The 23,149-nt window shown below is 41.8% G+C and overlaps 1 protein-coding gene across 7 annotated transcripts in view; it reads right to left on the bottom strand.

Moving 5' to 3' along the window:
- SORCS3 (sortilin related VPS10 domain containing receptor 3) overlaps positions 1 to 23,149 on the bottom strand; it is a 241,436-nt gene that overhangs the window by 40,539 nt on the left and 177,748 nt on the right. For all 7 annotated transcript variants that reach the window (XM_069019975.1, XM_069019977.1, XM_069019980.1 and 4 more), the window contains 7 exons: positions 20,946 to 21,035; positions 18,895 to 19,074; positions 16,593 to 16,739; positions 16,039 to 16,141; positions 13,657 to 13,733; positions 13,462 to 13,553; positions 10,318 to 10,425 (listed from right to left, as the gene is read on the bottom strand). In XM_069019975.1, the coding sequence (XP_068876076.1) occupies positions 10,318 to 10,425; positions 13,462 to 13,553; positions 13,657 to 13,733; positions 16,039 to 16,141; positions 16,593 to 16,739; positions 18,895 to 19,074; positions 20,946 to 21,035 (797 nt within the window). The remainder of the gene's footprint in view (positions 1 to 10,317; positions 10,426 to 13,461; positions 13,554 to 13,656; positions 13,734 to 16,038; positions 16,142 to 16,592; positions 16,740 to 18,894; positions 19,075 to 20,945; positions 21,036 to 23,149) is intronic.

Below are 23,149 nucleotides of genomic sequence, written 5' to 3'. Positions count from 1 at the left end.
GCAAACTCCTGTGTGCAGGCTGAGCTGTCAGGGCCAAAACCACAAGCAGCAATGGAACAGTTGCAAGTTGTGCTGGTGGGGCCAGATTTTATGAATAGGTAGTGACAGACGAGCTATTTCTCCATGAATTAAACATAAATCATGACTTTAGAGAAAACTAAATGGGCTGTGTAATCTCCCAATTTTTTTTTATTAGGATTGAGATGGAATTACCATTAAAGGAGGTCACTAGTTACAAGGAAATTGGATAGAAAGGAACTGAGACAAGGAAGTAGCACTTGATTGAAAGAGACAGAAATCAGCAATTAGGGAGAGTGGGAGAGGGAGAGTTATACTGTCTCATGCCTGGCAAGATGATGCAGGGGAGTAAGAGACTGGGAACAAAGGAAACATAAAAAATGAAAGATGACACTGGAAAGGCAGGCAATTGCCAACAAAAACCACTGTCTATTTTTTTTCCTAAACAATAAATATGGTTTCTAAGAGCTGCTTTGGAGCTTCTAATTCAGTTGCTTTTGGCTGACCTGTCAACTAGGAACAGTAGCCTGAGGGCAATGGGTGATGATTCAGGGCTGCTGTACTTCTGTCTGTGGACCAAAAAAAAAGTACGAAAAATAGATAATTTTTTTTTTCTAGAAAGAAGAGATGCATTTTCTTCCAGATAGAATATACCATCCATTTGGATCTAGTTTTTCAGCTGGTGCATATTAGTTTAATTTAGACCATCTAAATAGACCCTCTCAGATATCAGGCCTTCCACTGATACTATTCAGAGGGAGAAAAAACAACAGCAGTGAAACTATCAAGAAGGTACCAACACCAGAGAGCAGCCTGCATGAGGACAAATTTGTTCAAGAAAATCTTGGTCTGTATTCTACTTCCCAAGGAGAAGGGTCAAAGAAGAATTTCACAGAATTTCTCATGCATATTAAATCTGAGGAATGTGGTTTATTTCCTCTGAAACTTAATGTCATGACATCGAGGTTGCCCACAAGAGAGAAATTCAAAGTGTTGGCCACCAGCAATCCATATTGAACTGGTCATGAAAAGCTGCACCACTGCCAGATTTCAGGTCAGGAGGGAGAGGAGATGGGGCAGGCAAAGAGTTTCTGTGAAAACAGATCAAAACCAAAACCTTCCAATAAAAATCCTACAGTACAATCATGGCAGATCCTTTCCCTCAGCTTTGGAAAACAGTCCTGGTATTATTCATCAGCTCAATGGGCACTTCCTTTAAAGTGCTAGCAGAAGAGGAAAACCACTGCAAATGACATGGTACAGCATGATCTTTCAGTTAGCAAGTAATGCCAAGCACAATTAGTAAGTAATCTGCAGAATGTATAATTACAAAGCAGCCCGACAGTTTGGACTCCATTTCTTTTTAGCTGCACAAACACTGCATGAGGCAATGGGGGAGACAGAGATTTTTTTGTTATTATTTTATCATATAGAAAGTGCTATCAAAATAAAAACTTACTGAATGACAAACCAAACCTTTTGAAATCTGGTCTCTAAAAAATTTATTACCAATGTTCTCAAACCACTTTACATGACAATTGCTTCAAAAGAAATCCCAGCAACATGAAAGAGAGTATGAGACACCTAGGAAGGGGGATGGGAAAGCATATTAATTTTTAACGCTGTTTTTCAGAAGTGTTCCTTCTCTTCTTCGAAGCACTCATGAAAGACAACCAGTTTCTGACAGCTTTGAAACCTGAAGATGCTGCCACTCTCTTCTAGAAAAGATACTGGCAGGTATCAGTAATCTGAGTGTTTCATCCCCTTATGGGTCTGTGGTCTCAGCAGTGGCAGGTGCAGCTGCTGCTGCTGTGCCAGAAGCTGGATAACACAGCACATTCAGCCATTTCAATCTTTTATCCTATGAATCAGCATATTTCCAACCAGAGATACCCAATACAAAAGTGGAAGCCATTCCTTAGAATATGTAAGCTCCAAACACATGTGACAGGTGAAGCACAGTGACGAGCTTTGCCTGGGTATCAGAGAAGAAGGCTCAGAGGAGGGGAGCTCTGGAGAGCTGCTTCCCAACACCCATGCAGTTCAGTGATCAAAAATCTGTTAGAGTCAACTCTGCAGCCAAGCTAACATTGAACCTTCAAGCTCCCAGAAAAGCTGGTGTGCTGTGCCACTCTTTTCCTTGTGCAGGATCAGGGAGAGATTGAGCTGGAAAGGTGCTACGGCTGTGTAGTTTCTCAATCCCCTGAGGGTTGGTGGGATCAGGGCACCAGAATATTTTATGTCTTGCTCTAACAGAAAGGTGAAAGACTCAGGAATGCATGTGTACACAGCATCCTGCCCCTTTCTGTGCACCCTCCACCAGGCCTGAGGGCTTCATACAGCCCAGCCGACCTGCTGACAGGAGGACAGCACAGGGCCAAGACCCCTCTGTCCTTACTTAGCAGCACGAGAAACAAAGCACATCAGCCTCTAGATGAGAATATCTGGACTTTATTGCCATCAGGCAAAACTTGTCCTTTTATCTAGGGAAAAGAAATCTATCAGCCTGCTGTTCATTCTGGCTCCTTCTGCAATGGCTTCTTTCTTTTATTCACTTCAGCGAATTCCAGTCTCGAGAGAACACCTTTCTCTAATCTCCTCCCTGCATATGCTCACCTCTCCATCCCTCTTGTCCCAGCATAACAGACATGACTCAGCATCTCCTTCCCCTGAAGGAATGGGAAAAGTCTGCACAGTGGGATACCCATCTGAGATTCAGGAGACCTGCATTACTGCCAAGCTCTCCCGATGACAGCCTGCTGAGTGACTAACCATGGGCATGCCCTTTGTTCTCCCTCAATTTCCCTACCAGCACAATACAACTAAGGCTGTTGACTTTTTTAGCATAATATTTGATCTACTGTCCCTAAATAGCACCTGACTCCAATGGCAGTGATGTTTGCCCCAGAAAGTCAAAGACAGACAATACGTGCCGCAGAGCACAATGCCTTCTCCATGTGTTATGGCTTCTGCCAGGAATCTTACGAGTGCATGGTGCAACTGCTGGGAACTGGTCTTGGGTCACAGACATCCTTTTCCTAAAGCCAAATGAATCACACGGTGCTGTCTGAGAAAGATTACTCTAAGTAGATGTTCTCATCACTTGATTTGTCTTTTCAGGTGCCACAGAAAGACCTCACCTCATACTGCAAGTATTAACAATCAATATTGTGCCTCTTGTGGACTGTCCAGGTGAATTCATGCAGAGATCCAAAGGCTAAAACACAGACACAGACTACTCCTCTGGCAGAGAGGGAGATGGGAGGAGGAAGTGACACTGATTAATCTGTGGTCGTTAATAATGTTTTTAAATCTTGCAAACAAAGATAATGATATGGGTAATCAACTGTCTTACTCCAGGGTATAAAGTGATCATCTGCTGGGATAAAATGGGAATTCCTATAACACACATTTTCTTGTCCATTGTAAAGTCACTTGATGCCATTAGCAGATTGATCATTTTCTCACAAAGTCCAAGCTATTCATTACTTCTAGAAGGTTTTGAAATTAGATCAGATGATACAGGAATGCAGCTCACTATAGCAAATGCCAATATCCTCTCAATCATTTTGGTTTCCTTACTTAATAATTGTATTTGGAATTTTTTTCTCAGATCAAGTTCCAATTTTACTTTTCTTTCTGTGTGCAGTCATTATTTTCACAGATTCATATTAATTTCATGGATTCTGTTCTGAAGAGTCCTTATATAGGTTTGTGCACTGCAGTCTGCACAGTCCCCTGAGCGAGGACAGAGAACTGAACTCACAAGGACACATCAGAGCCTTGCAGGAAAATCCATAGCCAGTAACAATGCCACTCACACCACAAACAGATATTGCAATGAACAGAAGAAAGGAAAACTGAGAAGTGAGATAAAACCACAGTAGGGATAAGAATTAAAACCTAACAGTCCTTTATAGTATCTAATGGTACCCATGCAATTTGGATAAACCAGGCTTTGAGATCTTCTCTCTAACCTTTAAAAAATTCCAGTATTGGTAGCCCTTAGAGAATGCACAGGCTGGATGGACAGCCTTGGTTCCCAGAGGAAGTGAAGGTAAATAAGGACAGAGTTCAGAATCTGTCAGCATAACAGCTCTCATACATGATCCTGGTCTCATTTCCTGCACTGGAAGCTGCAAATTGGATTTAGCTTTCTAGAGAACTCTGGTGAAATCTTTCTTCCAGATTCCCTCTTTGCTAAATTTCTGTGTGGCACAGCAGCAGTCACAAGTTGCAGAAGATCTGCTTTTTTCAGAGAGCTTCTTCCTATTTCTCACAGAGTGAAGTGAAAAGAGGCCAGACTGATGTCAGGAAAGTTTAGAGGCACCTGTGGGCCATGGGAATTGAGGAACAGTGTGATTCTTTTCTCCACACACATTGTACAAGAGCCTCAGTTGCTTCTAGGAAAAACAACTTCATGGTGTTTTGCCATCCACTCACATCTGCTCTCATTTGCTGAGGTTGCTAAGCAGGGGTGCTGGCTGTGGAGGGCAGAGCCTGGTCCCAGGGGGAGAACGCCAGTTCCTCTGACCACATCTCAGCAAAGGCACTATTTTCTATCACTGGTTTCACCTTAATTTTTCTCAGGACACCCACTCAGAGGTGGCAGACCCATGGCTCCCTACCCCTAGGCAAAGAATGTTTCAAGGACACTGTCAGCTTGTAATTTTCTTTCCTGTATTAGCTTTTAAATGTAACTGCAAGATTTGAGCAAAAGGCTCTTCTTGCTTGAAGAGCCAAGATGATAAACACTTATCAGAAAAAGACAGGAAAATGACTCTTGGCTTTCATGTAACTTTGAACTCAAGTGGGAGCTTGAACCTGTGACTTGTTGCCCCTTTCTCATACTCAGTTTGCTGAGTCACTGCTGAGTGTGAATCAGAACCTGTCCACATTGCCTTCATACCTGTATCTACTTTGCTGATGTCTTCCACAGGTCAGTCAGTTCTTCAGGATAAGGGTAACTCATGGAATTCCTGGTCACAGGATAAGGTGCCTGCTAAAAACTTTTTCAAAGCATTTAGAGGGGAAAACCCTCAAAAATAGGAAAACTCATTAATATCTTAGAAATACAAAGAATACCATGTTTGGCCAAGAAAGTCCCTTATTTGTAAATTTCTATGAATGTGAGAAGTATATAAGGTAATAATATTTTTAGTATAATTTAGCATAATATATATATATTTTTAGCATGCTCCACTTGCCACTGTTGGAACATGGAACTGAAATAGAGGGACCTCTGGTCTGTCACAGTATGGCCTGTGCTCTTAATACTTTCTTTCTCACCTCAAACCTCCCTTGGCACTCATCTCACCTTTTCCAACATCTTTCAATTACTTATTCATTCTGCCTCGCTCTTCTGCCACCCAGTGATGGATTGCCAGTAATTTTATGGGTCTCCTGGAAAAAAAAACTACTCCCACTTCATTTCTGGTAAAGCTGCATGGCCACATAAACAAGAAGGTGTTAGAAAAGGGCCAGGACTCATAACCTATTCATTTACAGCCAGGAACATTTTCTAACATACATAGCCAAGGACAGCAGTCACAGCAATGCTTACAGCTTAACTTTCAGCTCACTGAAAATATTAATGCTCAATTATGCATGCACACATATAGAGAGAGCATTAAGTTCACACAGGTAGAACTACATAGAAATTTATATACACACATATGGGTGTGTCTACATAAATATTTATTTATCAGTACAGAGAAACTTAATGATCCCCATCTGTAAATGAGTGTCTGCACACATACACACATAATGAGCCTACTAAAACGATGCAGGGCTGTGAAGCAAAAAGGTTGTTTTTCTTAATATAGGTTTGGAGAGATGCTTAGCACAGGAGATGAAGTGGCAGAGGTAATAATTATGAGTCAGAGCTGCAACAACATAAAGCCCTCTTCTGGATCCATGAAAACATTTTGTCTCTGATTAAAATGGTACAAACTAGTCTGGATATATCACAATTGGCTAGAATGGGAATACAGTGTGATTCCTTTCCCCTGTTGGACAACCTCAGGCAAGTAACACGTTGTGCCTATGTCTTGTCAATCCAGAAGCGCTGGATATGACCCATCAGAACATGACATAATTAAAAGATATACTAGTCAACAGTGAGGGATACAGGACAGAAGTTAGAAACCTGTAGGTTTCAAAAAGGCTAGTGCATTCTGGGCATTCATTGCATCATCTGAGAACATGTCTAACCCACCACCCTTATGCATTTGAGTTATTTTCCTAGAGGACCCTGTGCTTTCACTGCTGCTTTCCATAGCAATGTGGAAATGTGCACACAGCAATGTGCTTTGGTACAAAGCTCCACACCAAAAGAGCTGAACTGACCATCTTGTCAGATGAGAGAAAGAACAACAAAAGAGCAACAAAAGGAACTGCAGAAGAAGATGGTCAGCCAGGAATGGAGGAAGGACAGTGGATTCACTTTGGTTAAGTGGCAGTTCCAGGGCAGACCAGCACACACAGTCTCATGGTACTTCCCCAAGAATCACAAAACTACATTCATAACGGAGTCCACCCAACTTGTAAGGAAATAATTTCACAGAATAATTTATATTGGAATGGATCTCTGCAAGACATCCTCTCCAACCCCCCCACTAAAAGCAGCTCCTCATCCAAAGTACTCTGAGATATTCAGAATCATATCAAGCCCCTTCATTATTGATGTTACCATATTGACAAGTTCTTTAGGACTGTTTAGGACAAGCATATACAGCACAAAGCACAGAGGGTCCAAAAAGCCTAGGATGCTCATACAATAAAGACAGGTATGGAAAATGCTTACTTAATAGCTATGAAGTGGTATGAAAATGTGTGCCAAAACGGTTGCTGCTTTCTACAGCCCAGAGAGCCCCTCACAGCATGTGGCACAAAATGAATGTTGGGAAAGTCATTCTACTGATATATTGATTTTAATAAAATAGTATTACAAAAATATTGTTAATAATGCAGTATTTTAATAATAGTTGGAGTATAATGACTATGTAATACACATTCCCCTCAGAATATTATTTTTTTAAATAGGTGAGCACAGACCACTTTGATGCAAATCTATGGAAGAACTTTTTTCTAACAGGAATCAGCCGAGACAACTAGATGAAGTATTTTGCATTTTCCAGGATGAAAGACAAACCTTTAAAAGCCACTAACATACCCAGTTTGGCAGTACACAAATATGACCACAGCCTTGATCCCTCTGCCTCAGCACTGCTTCAAATCTAAGAGCTCCCACCGATCCCATGATCAGCTGGGGGATCCTAATCCCAAACTGCTGTGCTCCTCTCATCAGCTTCTTGATATCTTTGGGATTTCTTCCCACAAACACGAATTCCATGTACCTCCAAACCACCATGTGTTACCCTGGTTCAGAGGGTGGCAAGTAGCAATAGAGAGGCATTGATTTCTTCTCAGCCAAGGCTTACACAAGCTCAGCATCACCCTACACTGCCCTTATAGACGAGTTCACTAAAATTCTAGCTGGAGAAATACCTAAGTGTTCTGTGTAGAAATTGTTCGCATAGAGCTTTATAAATGGGCTCTTTCCTCCTCAGTTCCTTTAATTCTGTGGATAGAAGTTTCTCTAAACTTTCATTGCAAGTGTCATGTGAAATTTCTTTGTATGGTTTTTACAGACCCTTAAGAGTGGTTTTAAAAACTTCTAATGATGACAGTAATACTAAAGACAATACCAATAACAACAGCAATGGCAATAATAATGGTAATATGCCTGCAAAGATTTCAAAAGAAAAAGTTCTAAACAAAACTAATACACAATATTCAGGAAGATAACTCACTTCCTACATTCGCCACCAGAAGACTACAGAGATATAAATAACAATAACCTTAGATTTATAATGCATTTTTCATCTCAGAAGAAAACTGCATTGATTTATAAAGTAAATGGCCTAAATTCACAGCTAGTCAACTGATAAGTTCCACTGATTTCAATGAAGGTGCTGATGTGCAGATTTATGTGAGCTCAGATTGGTCTCTCTGCATGTGTGCGTGCATGTGTCTGCACATGTGTGCAGCTGGAAAGGGACACACATTGCATAAAGAATTTCACAGAAAAACACCACATTAAACAACACAGAAAGTTACACATTCTCATTGCATTTGGAGAAAAAATACACAGAGTGAACAGAATTGCAGGTTCTAATCTTTAGCTGGGAATTGGCATATATATTTTCCCAACAGAATGCTCACAGCCATCTTCTGAAAAGGCTCACAGGTATATCATATGCTACTGAGTTTTGCTCTTTGCAAAAACAGGGCAATGTTTGCAGATAGCAAGGCAACAGATGCACAGATATATTCTTCTACACAAACAAGGACTCTGCCTTTTTGAAAAAAAAGCCAAAGCCATGGCATTGTTTTGGAATAAAGGAAAAGTGAGCAGTGCTACCAGAACTGACACCACGTCTACTCCGATAAAATCTCAGTAGCTGTCTGTCACAGACACAGAGGCTGCCTTGTTTTGCTCCAGCACTGTTTGGGAATAAAACATAGGAGTGCTGCTGTGTAAAGCACAACCATAATTACTTAGCCTGTCCTTCCTAAGACAGTTTATCACAGGAGATATGGATGTGCTATGCAGGAGTCAGCTACGCCATCCTGAGCCCCCCCAAGGCTACAGCACCAAAACATTTCTTCTGCCATGGCATAGATGGCATAGAAGCCAGTTCAAATGACCATTTGTGAGAAGAGTAAAATATGATTTTTACCCAGCTCTTGAGCTGAGCTCAACTTCAAGTACAGACTGCTTCTCAACACACGGTCACTTCTTTTTGTGGAAAGCTGAAGTAGATCTGGGTTTTGAAATGCATAACACAAATCATGCAATACAGTTGGAATACACTCAAGCCAGTAGCAGAAACATCCAAGACACATGGTCCAAACTTTCTCAAAAACTGATGACAAGCATACTCAGCAGTCTACTCTCAGTTTCTCACTACCTGTGACACCAGCAAGGAGCTCCACCTATGCATTCATGCCATATAAGTATGAAAATGGACTGAAGCCTAGAAGAAAATAAACTTGACCTGAATCTCTTTTCTCTTGCAAGCAGTGAAAATGTGCAGGAACTTCAAGTGCAGATGCAGAAAAGCAGGAAAAGCAAATTGACTGAAAGATGGAATTTATAATTAATCTCCTGCCCCTGAACTGGAATGATGCAAGTGTCTGATGTGATTAACCAAAGGTGCTTCTTTGTGCCACTGTAGATATGCTTCACAGGTGTGCCTCAGTCTAAGGCATCTTTGCCACCTTTCTTTCTGATGTTTTTCAGAAGCCTGTTTCAGGCAATTCAAAGAAGCACAGGTAAGAAGGCATTTCTGAAAGCAATGAAGGCAGTGCATCTTGTCCTTGCTTTGTTCAGAATCCCAGAGCACAGCGCTCTGATCTGCTTTGTTCAAGAGGTCAGATCACTACTTGAAGATGCCTTTGAACTTAAAAACTTCCCTCTCCTGGTTGTTGAACTCAAATCCTGGCCTGTTCTTGGGCCAACGTCACTCCACCAGTTCTAACAGCCTTACCCAGCACTTCAGCACTCCTGGGAGGAGGAAGGTCCCAGCACCATCCCTGCCAGCCCAGGCTCCTCCTTCCATGGGATGGGTGAACCATAGCATACTAAACCCCAGACAGGAAGCTTATTCTGAGCTCAGCTCTGCATATGCACCATGAGAACACTTTTGCTTGAGCTAAAACCAGATGTATAGCCCACAATGCAGATAGCAAGCAACAAGGTTGGGGGATATTCATACCCACCAGCAATCTCAAACGAGAGTCATGCTGCACAACTGGAGCAAGAGCAGAACTGGCATTAGGTACAACCATACAGATCTCTGACTTCTGAAGAGCACTGCAGTCCCTGGGCCATCAGCTCCGAGGACTGCAATCTCAGCAGTAATTATGAGAAAGGACCTCTGGTTGTCACTAGATGCAACCTGACCAGGGCTACACCACTCTCCAGAGAAGCAGATTTATCTGCTGGTCTATGTGAACTCCCAAGCTACAGCTTGGGACCATCTCTCCTTGCTATAGCCCCTGTCACTACTGGAGAGAGTTTGGCTCCATCATCTATTTGCCACATGATGCAAGAACATGCCAGCCAGGCCTGTGGCCATCAGCAAAACCCACAAAACAGCACCATGCCTTCATGAAACACTGCATGTGTAGCTACACAATGCTGCACTGCACATCATGATGTTACAAGGCACTTGGGGATCTCCATGCACCCCTTCTGCCATCACAACTTAAAATAGGAGCTGCTGTACTTACGTCATTATCTGGGTCTCTATGCCAGGGTCTACAAGGGATCCATCCACAAAAAGTGGTGTTGATGTGAAACTGTATTTAGTCCAGGATCTTCCCTCATCAAAACTCACCCTGGGATAGAAGCAGACAACATTTATATACATAAAAAGACTTACTCTAAAGCAACTGCAGCAATTAAATGTTGGCTAAGGTCTGCAAGCTCCAGCAGCTGGGTTTACAGACAAGCACCAATCTTTGTCGTTTCCCAGCCCACTAAATTCATGCTCTTGATGTACTTTGAAAGATCAAAGCTTTAGAAAGCATAAATACTGGCAATAAGGATATGGATATACTTGATGCAGCTGTAGATCAGACCTCAAGGGATCAAGAGGCTTTGCCAAGACCTGTTTCTGGGTCTGGAATAGCACCTGGCATGAAGCACCACTCAGAGCATAAGCAACCCTGGCCTGAATGCATGAAAATTGCTTTCACCACCACAGGACATTTTGACCCATCCCTGTATCAATGCCATATAGCATTAGCTACAATCTCTCTATCCCTATTAGTACTTTAAAGCAAATTTGCCTTATTTTTGGGAGTGAGGAGTGTAGAATGTGTGTGCTCACAGATGCATCCAAGCATCTGGATCTGTCTGGGAGGCTCTTGGTGGACACCAAGTCCTCCCTGCTCCAAGCAGGTAGAACACTATCTGACATGCCACCAAAGGACCAGGAGGCCACTGGAGTGTGTATTATAAACCAACCTCAGACCTCTGGTGTGCAAAGCCAAGGCTGGCAGTCACCATCCCCTAACTCTGCCCCTCATGTCACTTAGCAAGACACCTTCACCTGACTCTCAATGCACCTGTGCCAGAACAGGAAGTTAGCTTTACAGGAAAGACAGAACTCTGGGAGTACAACAGGACACAGAAAGATTATCTGCCCTAAATCTATTTATTTAAATGTATGTATCTTCCTATACACCTGTGCATTTTTATGTGTTCTGCTTGAATGCTTATCTCTCTAAAATAGCATTTCAACTTCTGGGGAACAGCATGCTTCATTACCTTAGCTAAAGTTCTCTTAGCTTTTCAATTATCCACCCCTCTTTTCTCCAGCATGAAACTTATTGTACAATGTCTCAGCCTGAGAACTAATAGATTTACATGTACCCTTTAATCTATTCCACTCCTGCCCATAAAACAGGTGCCTACTGAGGCAATATGAAGCAAATTCCAAAGCCCTTAAGGGTACAATTTTGGAGGAAACCTGTTGGAGCGTATTGATAACAGATCTAAATCACTACTCATTTAATAGAGTGGGTGGGGCACTCGTAGTACTGCACATGCCATTTCAGGAAACTTAGGGTAAAAGGAGAGCATCTGAAATGAACCTCCCCAAACAAAGGTGAACTGAGCTCTCAGCTCCTATGAAAAGTCAACCTGTGACCAAATCTTCCTCAATATGTAAGTACAGGCACTTGTATTAATGTGCTTTTTATGTCTGAGGAGCCTTCACGATTAAAGACAACTGAAACAGTTACACCTGGCCTGAATAATACAGTAACAAATGTTTAATACGTGACTTGCAGCTTTTTCAGTAAGTGGCTCCCCTTTCACCCTTCCAGAGCTCAACCTGCTGCAGTCTGACACACCCGCTGCTGGAGACACCCACCCGTGGCTAACACACACTTCTCCTTCCTTGACTCATACTTGGCTTGGTCTAAAGACTGGGACATGGTCCTGATGTCCTCTTTCCTGAGGGCACTTTAGTTATAGCCATGACAACTGAGTTACCCACCAGAGGCTTCCAGTCACACCTCAACACATTCTATCCACAGACTGGAGTCTGCAGCTCATCTTTAGGAGTCTGCCCTGTGACTACTGTCCTCTGTATGTCCAGTTACGGAGCCAATACATCCCGTGGTTAAGAGTCCACTATCACACCATGACTAAAGCAGTCATTTCTTTACTTCAGGTGGCAAAGAAACGTGCTCAAATGCAATATATTCAAACTTCTACAGAAATCTATGTTGCAGTCATCCCAGAGTTATCTGTCAGATCAGAAGTCCAGAAGCTTTTTATATTGACAAAGTAGCTGTTAATGTTCTCTAAGTACATCTCTGGAACATGAGCTTGTAAATGGGTGAAGTCAACATGTCTTGAGGTGTCCAGATTTGGAATGACTGCAATTTCACTGGAGGATTTTGTACAATAATGACTCAGGTAGAGGAGACCTTAACACCTCATCACTGCTGCCAAACACCATTGCTTTTTTTTTCTATTTGACTGAAGACCACATTTCCTGTTCTGCATGAAAAGTAATAGACATGTGCTTAGCACCATCAAGCTAAGAGACAACTCAGTATTGTAGACAGGAAAACATCTTGTCTCTGAAAGCTATTTGTAATTCACTTCTGAACAGCATTAGATGCTGGGTAGGTCAGTCCATTAGACATGAGCCTCTTTCAATCAAGCCCCAAGACTGAAGGGGCATGTCTAATGGACTGACCTATCCAGTAATGAACACACCCGTTTTCTGTAAACAGTGTTAGTTCTGAATTTTAGAATGTTTAACTGGTGCAGGAGTCAGAGGGGCAAGAGCTAAGAAGAGGCTAATTTTGAGCAGTATCTTTAGTGCTTAGATTGTTATAACCCATTTATAGCAAAACAGTGTCTTCAGCTGAGAAATCATTTTGCCCTATTTCACCTCCAGCTCTAATCAGTCACCACTACAATATCTCTGGAAACTGATAGTCAAATACTAGAGGAGTTAGCAACATATCTCTGTTGTCCTCATCTACACCTACTGCCCTCTCCTCTCCCTCCCTTTATCTGTCTTACCAGATTAATGTTAAATTCTGTAAACAAAATGTAGAAACGAGAGACACAGCCTCTCAGAAATGCCTGAAGCCCAAAGGATGGCCTATTACTTAGTATATGTGTGTGTGTAGGAAAGAAACCCCACCTGGAGGCTCACAGTACATTTCCAGTGCAAAGAGTAATTCATACATGTAGGTGATTATGTACAGAGCCATTATATTTATAAAATGGGGCAATAATCATTATATTCATCAATAAAACCACATTGATGGTAAAATATAGATAAGAATGACTTCATCTACTCATTTTATAGACACTGGCACCTTCTCAAAGTAACGTTGCCTTACCACATGTGCCAGATGGGCACTGATGTGTGCTTCATGGCCACTAGTGCCCCTCCCCAGTCCAGAAACCAAACGTTGTATTCCTCCTCGAAGACCTGCAAACAAATGAGGTACTGCATGAGTGCCCCACTCCACTAGGAAGAGGCAGAAGAAGAATAGCAAAAGGCTCCATGCTTTCCTTTGCTGTGAAAAACATACCTGTCTCCAGGAATTGCCACCATCAGAAGAGATGAACACGCCAACATCCGTGTAGGAAAGCTCAGAGCCAATATTGCCTGCAACACAAGTGTCAGACATTCCTGTATGGATGAACACACTAATGAAAATGGTAATTAAATTTCTGACATTTAATGCTGGAAAATTAGAAATTTAAATAGGTTGAAACTCTCCTGTTACCATCATGGAATTCAACTAACCACATTATTGTTTCAAAGCTATTTCAAAAAAGTTCTGGCTCTGGGAGGCAGCACAACTCAAGAAGCGTGTTCTCATCAGTGCTCAGGATATAGGAAGTATCTTACTGTCCCCCACCTAATTTTTTTCCCCTGACACCAGAAAAAGTGACCAACTGTTTAAGATGAGGCTGTAAGGAAAACCTGATATGGGCAACCACATAGAAGGTCAGTCTCTAGGGATGTCCAGGTTCAAGAGGATAAATCTACTGTGTCAGTTCAAAGGTCTTAGCCCAGTATCTTATCATGAGTTAGAAACTGATCTAAAAGCAGCAGTATAGGTTTTGTATCATCATATTTTAAACACCAAAGTGGAAAATCCAAATTTTCAAACAGGGATTTACAGATGGAGGCAAGGAAAGGGAGTAAAAAGGCAAGAATTTGGTTGTTATCACTTCGTTCTGTTTTTCTGTGCAAAGCTGTTCTGTTATTTCCTTCATTCTCTCCCTCTAGTTTCAGCTGCATGCATTCAAACCTCACAAAATGTAACTCCCAAACAAGTCAAGAAGATTTAGCAGCTGTACAATTAGATAATAAAACATAATTCTTCCATTTACAAGAATCTAACCCCTGTCCTATACCAAGTGTCCAAATTTCCAATCATTGCTGGACATGTCTCACTGTAAATCAAGTGTTTGAGCAGCCAGCACTTGTGAGAATAAATTGCAAAGCTTATCCTTGAATGCATTCAACAACATGGTGAGATGCTCCTGCTGTTGTGAAACTGGTTAGTGGAAACAGATGTGTATATTCCCAACAGGTAAGGCTTTTTAATCTACAAAGTAGTAAGGCAGAAATTATATTCTGCCTTTTAAAGGTTAATTGTTAGACTGGGAAAGCATTCATCCCATGCACTGGCAGCTTGAAAAGAACCTAATTTACTAACAATTTAGATCAATGCCTAGAATCTCACCATCCTGCTGCCTCTATTTGCTTCCTAAAAGGTTAAAAAAAAAAAAGCTTTTGTAATTACAGCATCATGAGTCGGGCTTGTTCCTAAGCATCCATCTAGTGCAACCTGCCAGGAGTGATGACTCCACTTGGCTATGCATAGGGATATCTGGAGGTTTAAACCAAATTATCTCACTTCATTTGGCCTGGATCAGTGAACTGGAAATCACATGGTGTCTCCCTTGTTGAGATATAAATGTCATGAAGGGAACCCGTTTCAGGTTCTGGCAAACACACAGAAGCACAGAAGGACATGAGAATGAAAATGGTTGGAAGAAATAGTGTAAATTCATGCTGACAATATGCTAACATCACACACTTGCAGGCTACTGCTATGCTGAACAGGACCAAGGAGATAAACTGAGCCTTAGAAAGAACAGTTAAGCTATTTGGACATATTTGAGCATATGTAAGAGACTCTATTTGAAATGACAGAATTGCCTACATGCTTCAGAGGCCAGCTTTCAGTAGCACCAGCCATTCCGGAAGCACTTTGTTAGTCCAGCAGCTCCCACAGAGCTGAGTGGGGTTGGTAGCACCATCCATCCTGCAGATTAATTACAGTGGGTCAGCCACTGCCACCATGAAGTATTGTAGCAGGCTGTCATTGAAACAAAACAACCTGCCAAAGCACTTTTTTGCAGAACAGCCCACAATACCAGTAGCCCGTGCAGTGTTGATTAAATGCTGCTGGTCTTGCAGCAATACAGGGTTGAAAATAGGTGCCATGCACAACACAGGCACCCACGAAGCCCAGGCTTCACCTGACAGACTCTGTGACAACTCTGTGCTTGCTACTCAAAAGGCAGAACATATTAACACCTTCAAGTAGCCCTGGGTACTATTCTCATCTATGGCACTCTCAGCAATCAGATACACATCCATCAGTGGTTGTAACAACATGAGAGGACCTAGTAATGCCATTTGGTAATGGTACCTTGAAAGTGTGGGTTGAGACCTGCAGAAGGGTTATTGTAGAGCAACAAACACCTGACACCTTTTTTGAACTTGGGGCCATACACCTTCTCCTAGCCCATAGCAAATGGGAGTTAATGTGAATTAGCTCAGCACTTGCTGAAACAGAGCTGAAAGGTTTTACACCAATAGGGAATACCTCATATACTCTCAGGCTCCCAGGGAGGTATGGGTGAGTGGTGAGAAGCACTTATGTTCTTACCCGTTGCCACCAGCAGCCCAGGAGCTGTCTCTTTGCTGGAAATGCTCCCTGAAGTATACGGATTCTCTGAGAGCTGCAGGCGCAAGTGCAATGAGCAAAATGGCTGTTGACAGAAAACAAACAAAAGGTGGAAGCTTTAATATGCAGCAAGTTAAATATCAGAGGAACTCCTGGTGACTGCACACAGATGCTCTGATCCTTCTGAAAATGACCCCTCTGTTCTAAGCACAAATAGTTCATATGTTCCTTTGCAGGATAAGCAGGAACTCTGCACTACAAACAAGCATGTCTGCCCTTGTTTTATCAACAATCTGACTTAGAGCACTTTTCCCCAGAAACTTTCTTATTCTGACTTGAATTCTATGAAATACATCAAGAAAGAAGGTCAGAATTTTTCCTTAAAAGCGATGAAGCTATAGATAAAGAAATTTACTTAATTCATTTAACACATAGAAGGTCAAGAGAAAAAACACAGGGAGAGTTTTGTTAACCTAGGGACCAAAATAAGCAGCTCTGAAGGAATCAGTAGTGCCTTGAAAAGATCTGCCACTCACCAGCTGGCAAAGTACAGGATCCCCTCTTAGATCGGTGTCTGGTGCCTGTAGCAAACGCCAGTCTCTGCCCTTGTTGTAGGTAATGAAAGTCTTGATTTGGTCATCTATCTTCCTGTTAGCCAGGAATATGCCTTTGATCCCTGCTACCTAGGAAAAAGGGAGAGAGATGAAAAAAATACATCGGAAGAACAGGCTGGAAGCAATGTCCATCTGAGCACTCTCAGGAGTGGGAGGTCTCTGTAAAAGCAAAGAAGCCATCTCAATCAAATCTTGTAACACTGAATGGCACTGACGGTACATCTTGATGATGGTTGAAAAGCTGAAAGATCTCGTGTGGTTTCTTATTAAAAATGCCCTAGGGTATATCACCGTGTCCCGCAGCTGTAGGGAGGAGGAGAGAAGATCCAGCAGGCAGGAACTGTGCAGCAAGATTGATTTATTTAATTATTTTACAAACTCTTTTATAGACTTTTTTCTTCATAGTCTAATTGGACAAAGGATCAGCCAGCCCTTGGGGGTGATTGGCTAGAATCCTAAAACATCCATTGTCAAAATATTTTTCTACTGTACTATAAACAAGACTTTCAAGGTTGCAGGTGTTTCATTGTTTACAGAACTCTGCTACTATCTCTGTGGAAAAGTCTCTCATGGACTTAGAAAATAGCAAGAAAATCCTTGCTAGCAGCATTTTTGTATCCACAGTTTCTATCCTTAGAAGAAAAAGACAAGGATAATCGCAGAGCAAATCCCGAGGAAACAGCCCACTTTGGGATTTCATTGAGTTCTTGCAGACAGGCTGATGATGGGCTTGAAGGTGCAGCATGCACCAGGTCACACATGAGTTCTGTGAGCTTGAGGATGGGGTCTGCCCCACTGCCTCCGGAGACTGTCAAAACAGGGGAGACAGCACATCACATCAGAAGCAGTGTGGGATCCTTTTGTGTACCAGAAAAAAAAAATCAACACAAAAGATGGGAATCCTGAATATGCTGAGACACTGATGTTTTGCAAACTCCATTTCTCCCTCTTCCTTCCACACCCAAATTCTGACAAAATCAACCCAGTTGTTTCAAATGTTTTGATTTTTGTCAGCAGATCCCATTCCAACAGAATATGGTCCTGTCAAAACATCCCCAAGAAGATTTCATGTTGAGTCTGGTCTCTGTTGCACAGCTGTGAAACTGAGACAGGAAGAAGGAACTTGCTGCAAATCTGCAACTTCCTGGCAACTGTCACAATGCAAATCCTTCTACTCTAAAGCCCCTGGAGTGACACTACTCTTTAAATGACCCTGTAAAAATCTATTAGCATTTAACAGTGAAAAGTCTATGATACACCACTGGGGAATACACAGGTTTCCCCAGGAATGGGAGACAAAGCATGTTTGTTTTAGCTGGTTCATCACAGCAAAGAAATATACTTTTTCAGAGGCAGGAAAATATATTTAAACAGGTGAAAAAAACCCATAAACCCTGTCCTTCATACTGATCAATGTGTTATTTGTGAATTTTCCCTCATTGACTTAAACTATCTGGATTTTTATAAACAAATTGATTATGTTGTTAAATAAGCATTATTCTGGCTGAAATAAATAAATCTGTAGTCCTAAGTTCTGCATGTAGCTGCAAGAACATTTCTCTGTGTAACAGCAGAAATCAGCCTGCAACCATTTCTATTAGTATTACAGATCAGTTGTTAGCTGCTGGCAAAGCACTGAGCACTGAGATCTTCCATCCAACAGGTAATAACACACCAAAACCAGAATGCTCTGAAGAAACCAGGAACTGGAACTGCTCTGAATGGACTGCTGCTGGCCAAGGCTGACAGGCCTGGCAGAAGCATGAGAATGGAAGATAGTTTGGGGTAGAAGTTATCCATCTGTCATCTCTGGGCAAGTGGCACCTACAAATGTTTGGTTATAGTTCACAAACTGTTCAGTGCTCACTAAGGGACAGTCCAGATTCCCTGCCTGCAAGCAGGTGTCTCTAGATGTCCAAGGGGAAAGAAAAGGTATGTTTAGTCCTTCTATGGATATCCACACTACGGTGAGAAGGATAATGGTTTTCCCTTTTGGAAATGACACACAGCTAACTAGTCACTGACTTGAACCCAGCCAGTTGTTGCACCCCTAACAGAATGCACTACATCTATTCCCACTTGAGTCAACTCGCCATCAAATCCAGGAAATGCATCAGGGCTGATCCCAAAACAAATGAAAATCCTGGGAGGCTGGTAAGAGATTTACACTTGCTTGAACTAGCAGGCAGTTGCTGCTCTTTGTAGGGTGCCCTTTACTACATACCTCATAAAGGTCAATGACGATATTCCCCTCCAGTCCCCGGCTGCTTTTCACATTTTCCAAGGCCAGGGTGAAGTAGACCCCTCGGGTGTCTGAGATGTACAGGTTATACGTATCATTCTGGTTCCACTCTTGAACAGCTGCAAAGACCTGATTCTCATCTGTGCTGATAATATGCATGTCCTGTTAAAAGAAGACAAAAGGCCTGTTACTGAGGATCTCTGTATTTCTTTGCCCTTCGGGACATGTAGTAATTACCATGAATTATGAAAGAATGGAGATGGAGCATGAATTATAGGTATGTTTAACAACTTTCTGTTAGAGCAAGCCAATAAATTACCAGCATTGTGACTTTTCTGCATTTCATTTTTTTAATAATCACACCCCAGGCAAAGGGTTTTTGCTTTCTTCATTTTTGGTACCTTCAAGGAATTTCATCCAGTTTCATTTTTTATTTATAAATTTGAAAGTCGGTTTTATCACTCATGGAAGATTCACAGCCTTGGAGCATGGAGTCTTCACAGCCACTAAGCATCATATGGCACCAGGCTAAAAGCAGTGATAATTTTCATTCACATGCTGAACTAATGGGCTTGTGCTTCCAACTGGCAGAGGATGGTTTCGAAAAACCTTGGAGTTCACATTTATTTGAAGGTGAGGCATAGGTGTCAGTTTGAGCTACTGCTGATAGGGATTTTTAATAACACACTTTCCTATTGAGAGTTTATCTGAGATCAGTTATTCCACAATATACAGGCTATCAAATAATCCACCCACTAACCTTTGCTGGATTTCTGCTGCTGACCAAGACACAAAAAGTCTAGCAAGGGTTTCCCCACTTAGTTTTAATATCAGAGAGATCTGACAGCGCATTTTCTCAGTATTATTTTAAAACAGGTTCATGGAAACTACTTTCAGGGTGGTGATGAGTGTTGAAGCACTTCATCCTTGCTACCATTGTTGAACAAACTGACACAGGTTCAGCTAGAAGCAAAATGACTGTGGTTTTTATATGAGACTCCATTTATCTATTTGTATCTATTTAAACTTTCCCTAGAGTGCCAAAGGGCCTTGATTAATTCCTTGCACTGTTTCTGCATCAAGAAATCATAATTCTGGAAGTCTCCCAAAGGATGGAGTGACCTGATTTCAGGAAAGAATATCTGGGGGAAGATCAGCTCAATATCCTCATCCTGCCTAGGAGGCATCTTAATCTTTTGTGTGAGGTATCTAGATGAAAAGTTGGGATTGATTAAATGGGGCTATTTCTAATAGACCTAACATATCCTATCGGCATGGGATGGGGAGAAAAACCATTTGAGGGCCTAATTCTATCCCCGTGAGTACAATCAGTGGGAGATTTGCCGTTTCCCTCAATGAAGGAAGACTAAATCAGGAAGTTTGTTCTTGCCCAGCAGCTATAATTCCTTAAAGATTAAGGAGGTACCCAACCTATTCCAACAGTGTGAAAATAAAGCAAAACACCCAACGACTTCAATCTGTTTTCACCACTTGCAGTGGAAATATTGCATTAGCCTGGTGCCAGCCTCACATACGTACAACTCCAGCAGAGTTCATTAATCTGCAGATGACAGGATAGTTATTACTGTACAGCAAAAATATTCTAGTGACTAAGGGCAGCATAAACAAGCCTCCTTTACATGGCTCGAAGACTTTTCCATGACACCTAGCTTTAAAGTACTTCTGATTTTTAAATTACAAAAGTACCCCTGATTTTATACTATGCACCAGTTCTAAATCAGGACCACCAACAAATCGGTATTATAACAGGTCACTTTCCTAGTCCTGGTGGCAACTATATTTTTGCTACAGACAGAGATACCATTAGCCTTCTTGGCCACTTCAGGAACTGTCAACCAGTACCCCCAGCTCCTTTTCCATTGGGCCACTTTCCAGCCACTCTGTCCCCAGCCTGTAGCGCTGTGTGGGGTTGTTGTGACCCAAGTGAAGGACCTGGCACTTCACCTTATCAAACCTCACTTAGTTGGCTTCCCAAGATACTACGTGTCTATGTTCACACGTGGCAGACTCACCTTAGGAAGGGAGTATTTGGGTAATTTAATCTGTGCAAAAGGCTCCCGTCTGTAGGACACATAGTAAGTTGCTCTTCCACCAGTTGTCACCTATGGAAACACCAAACAAAGTGAGTGATGACCCTTCTGAGACACTCTGTGATGACACCTTTAAAAGTGCCTGACAAACTTTCTTTCAGATATCTTGTTTATTATGACAGGCATAGCTGTCCCTAAAAGCCTCTGGGTAACTCCAAAGAAATCCCAGATTTGAGAAGGATGGAGTATTATTTATTTAAACTGTGCTATTGCACTTTCCATTTTGTCTCTTATGATTCAAATCCAGTGTGATTTTAACATCTCAGGAAAAAAGGTGCTGAGTGGGAGGAAGAGGAGGATCTGGTTTCATCACATGGTCCAACTCAATTACCTTGGGCAAGTAATTTAAAGTCTCTGTGTGCTTCTGTTCCTCCCCTGTAAGTAGGAGATAATCCCTCTTTTTCTGCTGCTTCTCAGCCTTGTCTGCACTGTAAGTCCTCTGAGGCCAGGATTGTCTTCCAACAACCTTTCACAGTGACTAACAGCAGAGATCCACACTAGCACCATTTAATGCCAACAGTAAATGTGCTCTTGGAAAGCTGGAGCTAAGCTCTTAGATGCCCTTTGTCACTATGAAACAGGTTTCTCTAAAATCACGCTCTCTGAAAAAGGATGTGTGTGGGGGGAACTGATAGACATCCAAATCTGCAGTTTTATGGGCTGAATGAACTAAAGACTATGCAAAAATGCCATGCATCAATGAGATCTAGCACTGATAATTTGTAAAATATGGGATTTAAAACCCGTCAAGACTTACTCACTCTTGCTGTAGGTGTTCTTTCTGGAATCATCTCAGACCTGGCTAAAATAAGGCTTACATCAGTGAATTTCCTACATTCTGCTGGTTGGGCAGTCTCGCAGGTCTTAAGATAAAATAATGCACACAGCACTTAGACTTATATGGAATGTCACTTGTTGGCTTCTTAGGTTTCCAATAAAGCCAAGAGAAAGGACCTAGATTCTCTCCTAGATATACTTACTTTATCTGGCAGTGATATTGGAGAATGAGCTTACAGAGAACATTGCTACAGCATCAATTGTATTCTCAGCAATGATATCACCTCTAGATAGTGGCTTTCTTCCCTAGAGAAGCTGTCATTCGAAGGACATCCTATTATTGGTCATGAAATTTGACGTCTAATCAACTCAAGGCTTTTCCATTGACAGTTTGAAAAACTGGAAAGAAAGGAAGGTTTAGAAATAGGACCAGCTTCTACACTAAGACTTCCCCTTCTGATTTTTTTCCATTTCTACTTGTAATGTCATCATAACTGTACTTAGAACCCTCAAGAGAAAAAAATGAAAACAACAATATATATTATAGCACACACAGCATAAGGTCATCAGAATGACCTATATATCATAGTTAATAAACTCTATGCAGATAACCTTTATCTAAAGCCAAGGGTAAACACAAACATCAAAATCTAAAGCAGCTTGCCTACGGACCCAGAACAAGCCAGTGGAAGAGACAGGGAGAGAACAGCAGTTACTGGACTCTCACTTCATGCAAAGTGCACTGGGGACTGGCACAGCAGTGAGCATTTCAGGTCCTGCTCTCCAGCTGTGAGGATCATAGAATCACACAATGGTCTGGGTAGGGACCTCAAAGACCATCCAGTTCTTCCTTGTTCTCTTTCAGTTCAATGCCATTCCTCCTTGTCCAAAGTCCCCCTCCAGCTCTCTTGTAGCCACTTCAGCTACTGCAAGGTGCCCTAATGTCTCCCCACAGCCATCTTTTCTGCAGGCTGGACAAAGTCAGTGAGTTCTACTTCTGAAGGATAAATTTCCCATCTAATACATCCACATCAAACTAAAATTTTCACAGGAGAGAACAGACTGTGCAGTTTATTCATACTGAGTCCAGCTCAAAGGCAAAAATTAATGTTTGCAGTAATTTTATCTCTCTCAGCTCTACAAGCATTGCTCAAAGGATCCCACACTTCTAGGTCATATTGTCTAAATAAATAGCACAGGGAATATTTAAATATCCCCTCTTCTCTTTTAATATTTATGACCTCCACTGGAAAATCCAAATTTTCAACTGTCACATGAACTGAATGTGTCCAATGACTACTTGGTAAAGACCTTGGGTTCAATATCCACTTCTTCTGATGGGCTGAGAT

This window comes from Aphelocoma coerulescens, chromosome 6, assembly GCF_041296385.1.
Source record: "Aphelocoma coerulescens isolate FSJ_1873_10779 chromosome 6, UR_Acoe_1.0, whole genome shotgun sequence".
NCBI classification, from domain to species: domain Eukaryota; kingdom Metazoa; phylum Chordata; class Aves; order Passeriformes; family Corvidae; genus Aphelocoma; species Aphelocoma coerulescens.
The sequence above is the reverse complement of the archived record's forward strand: the minus strand, read 5'-3'. Positions and strand labels throughout refer to the sequence as shown.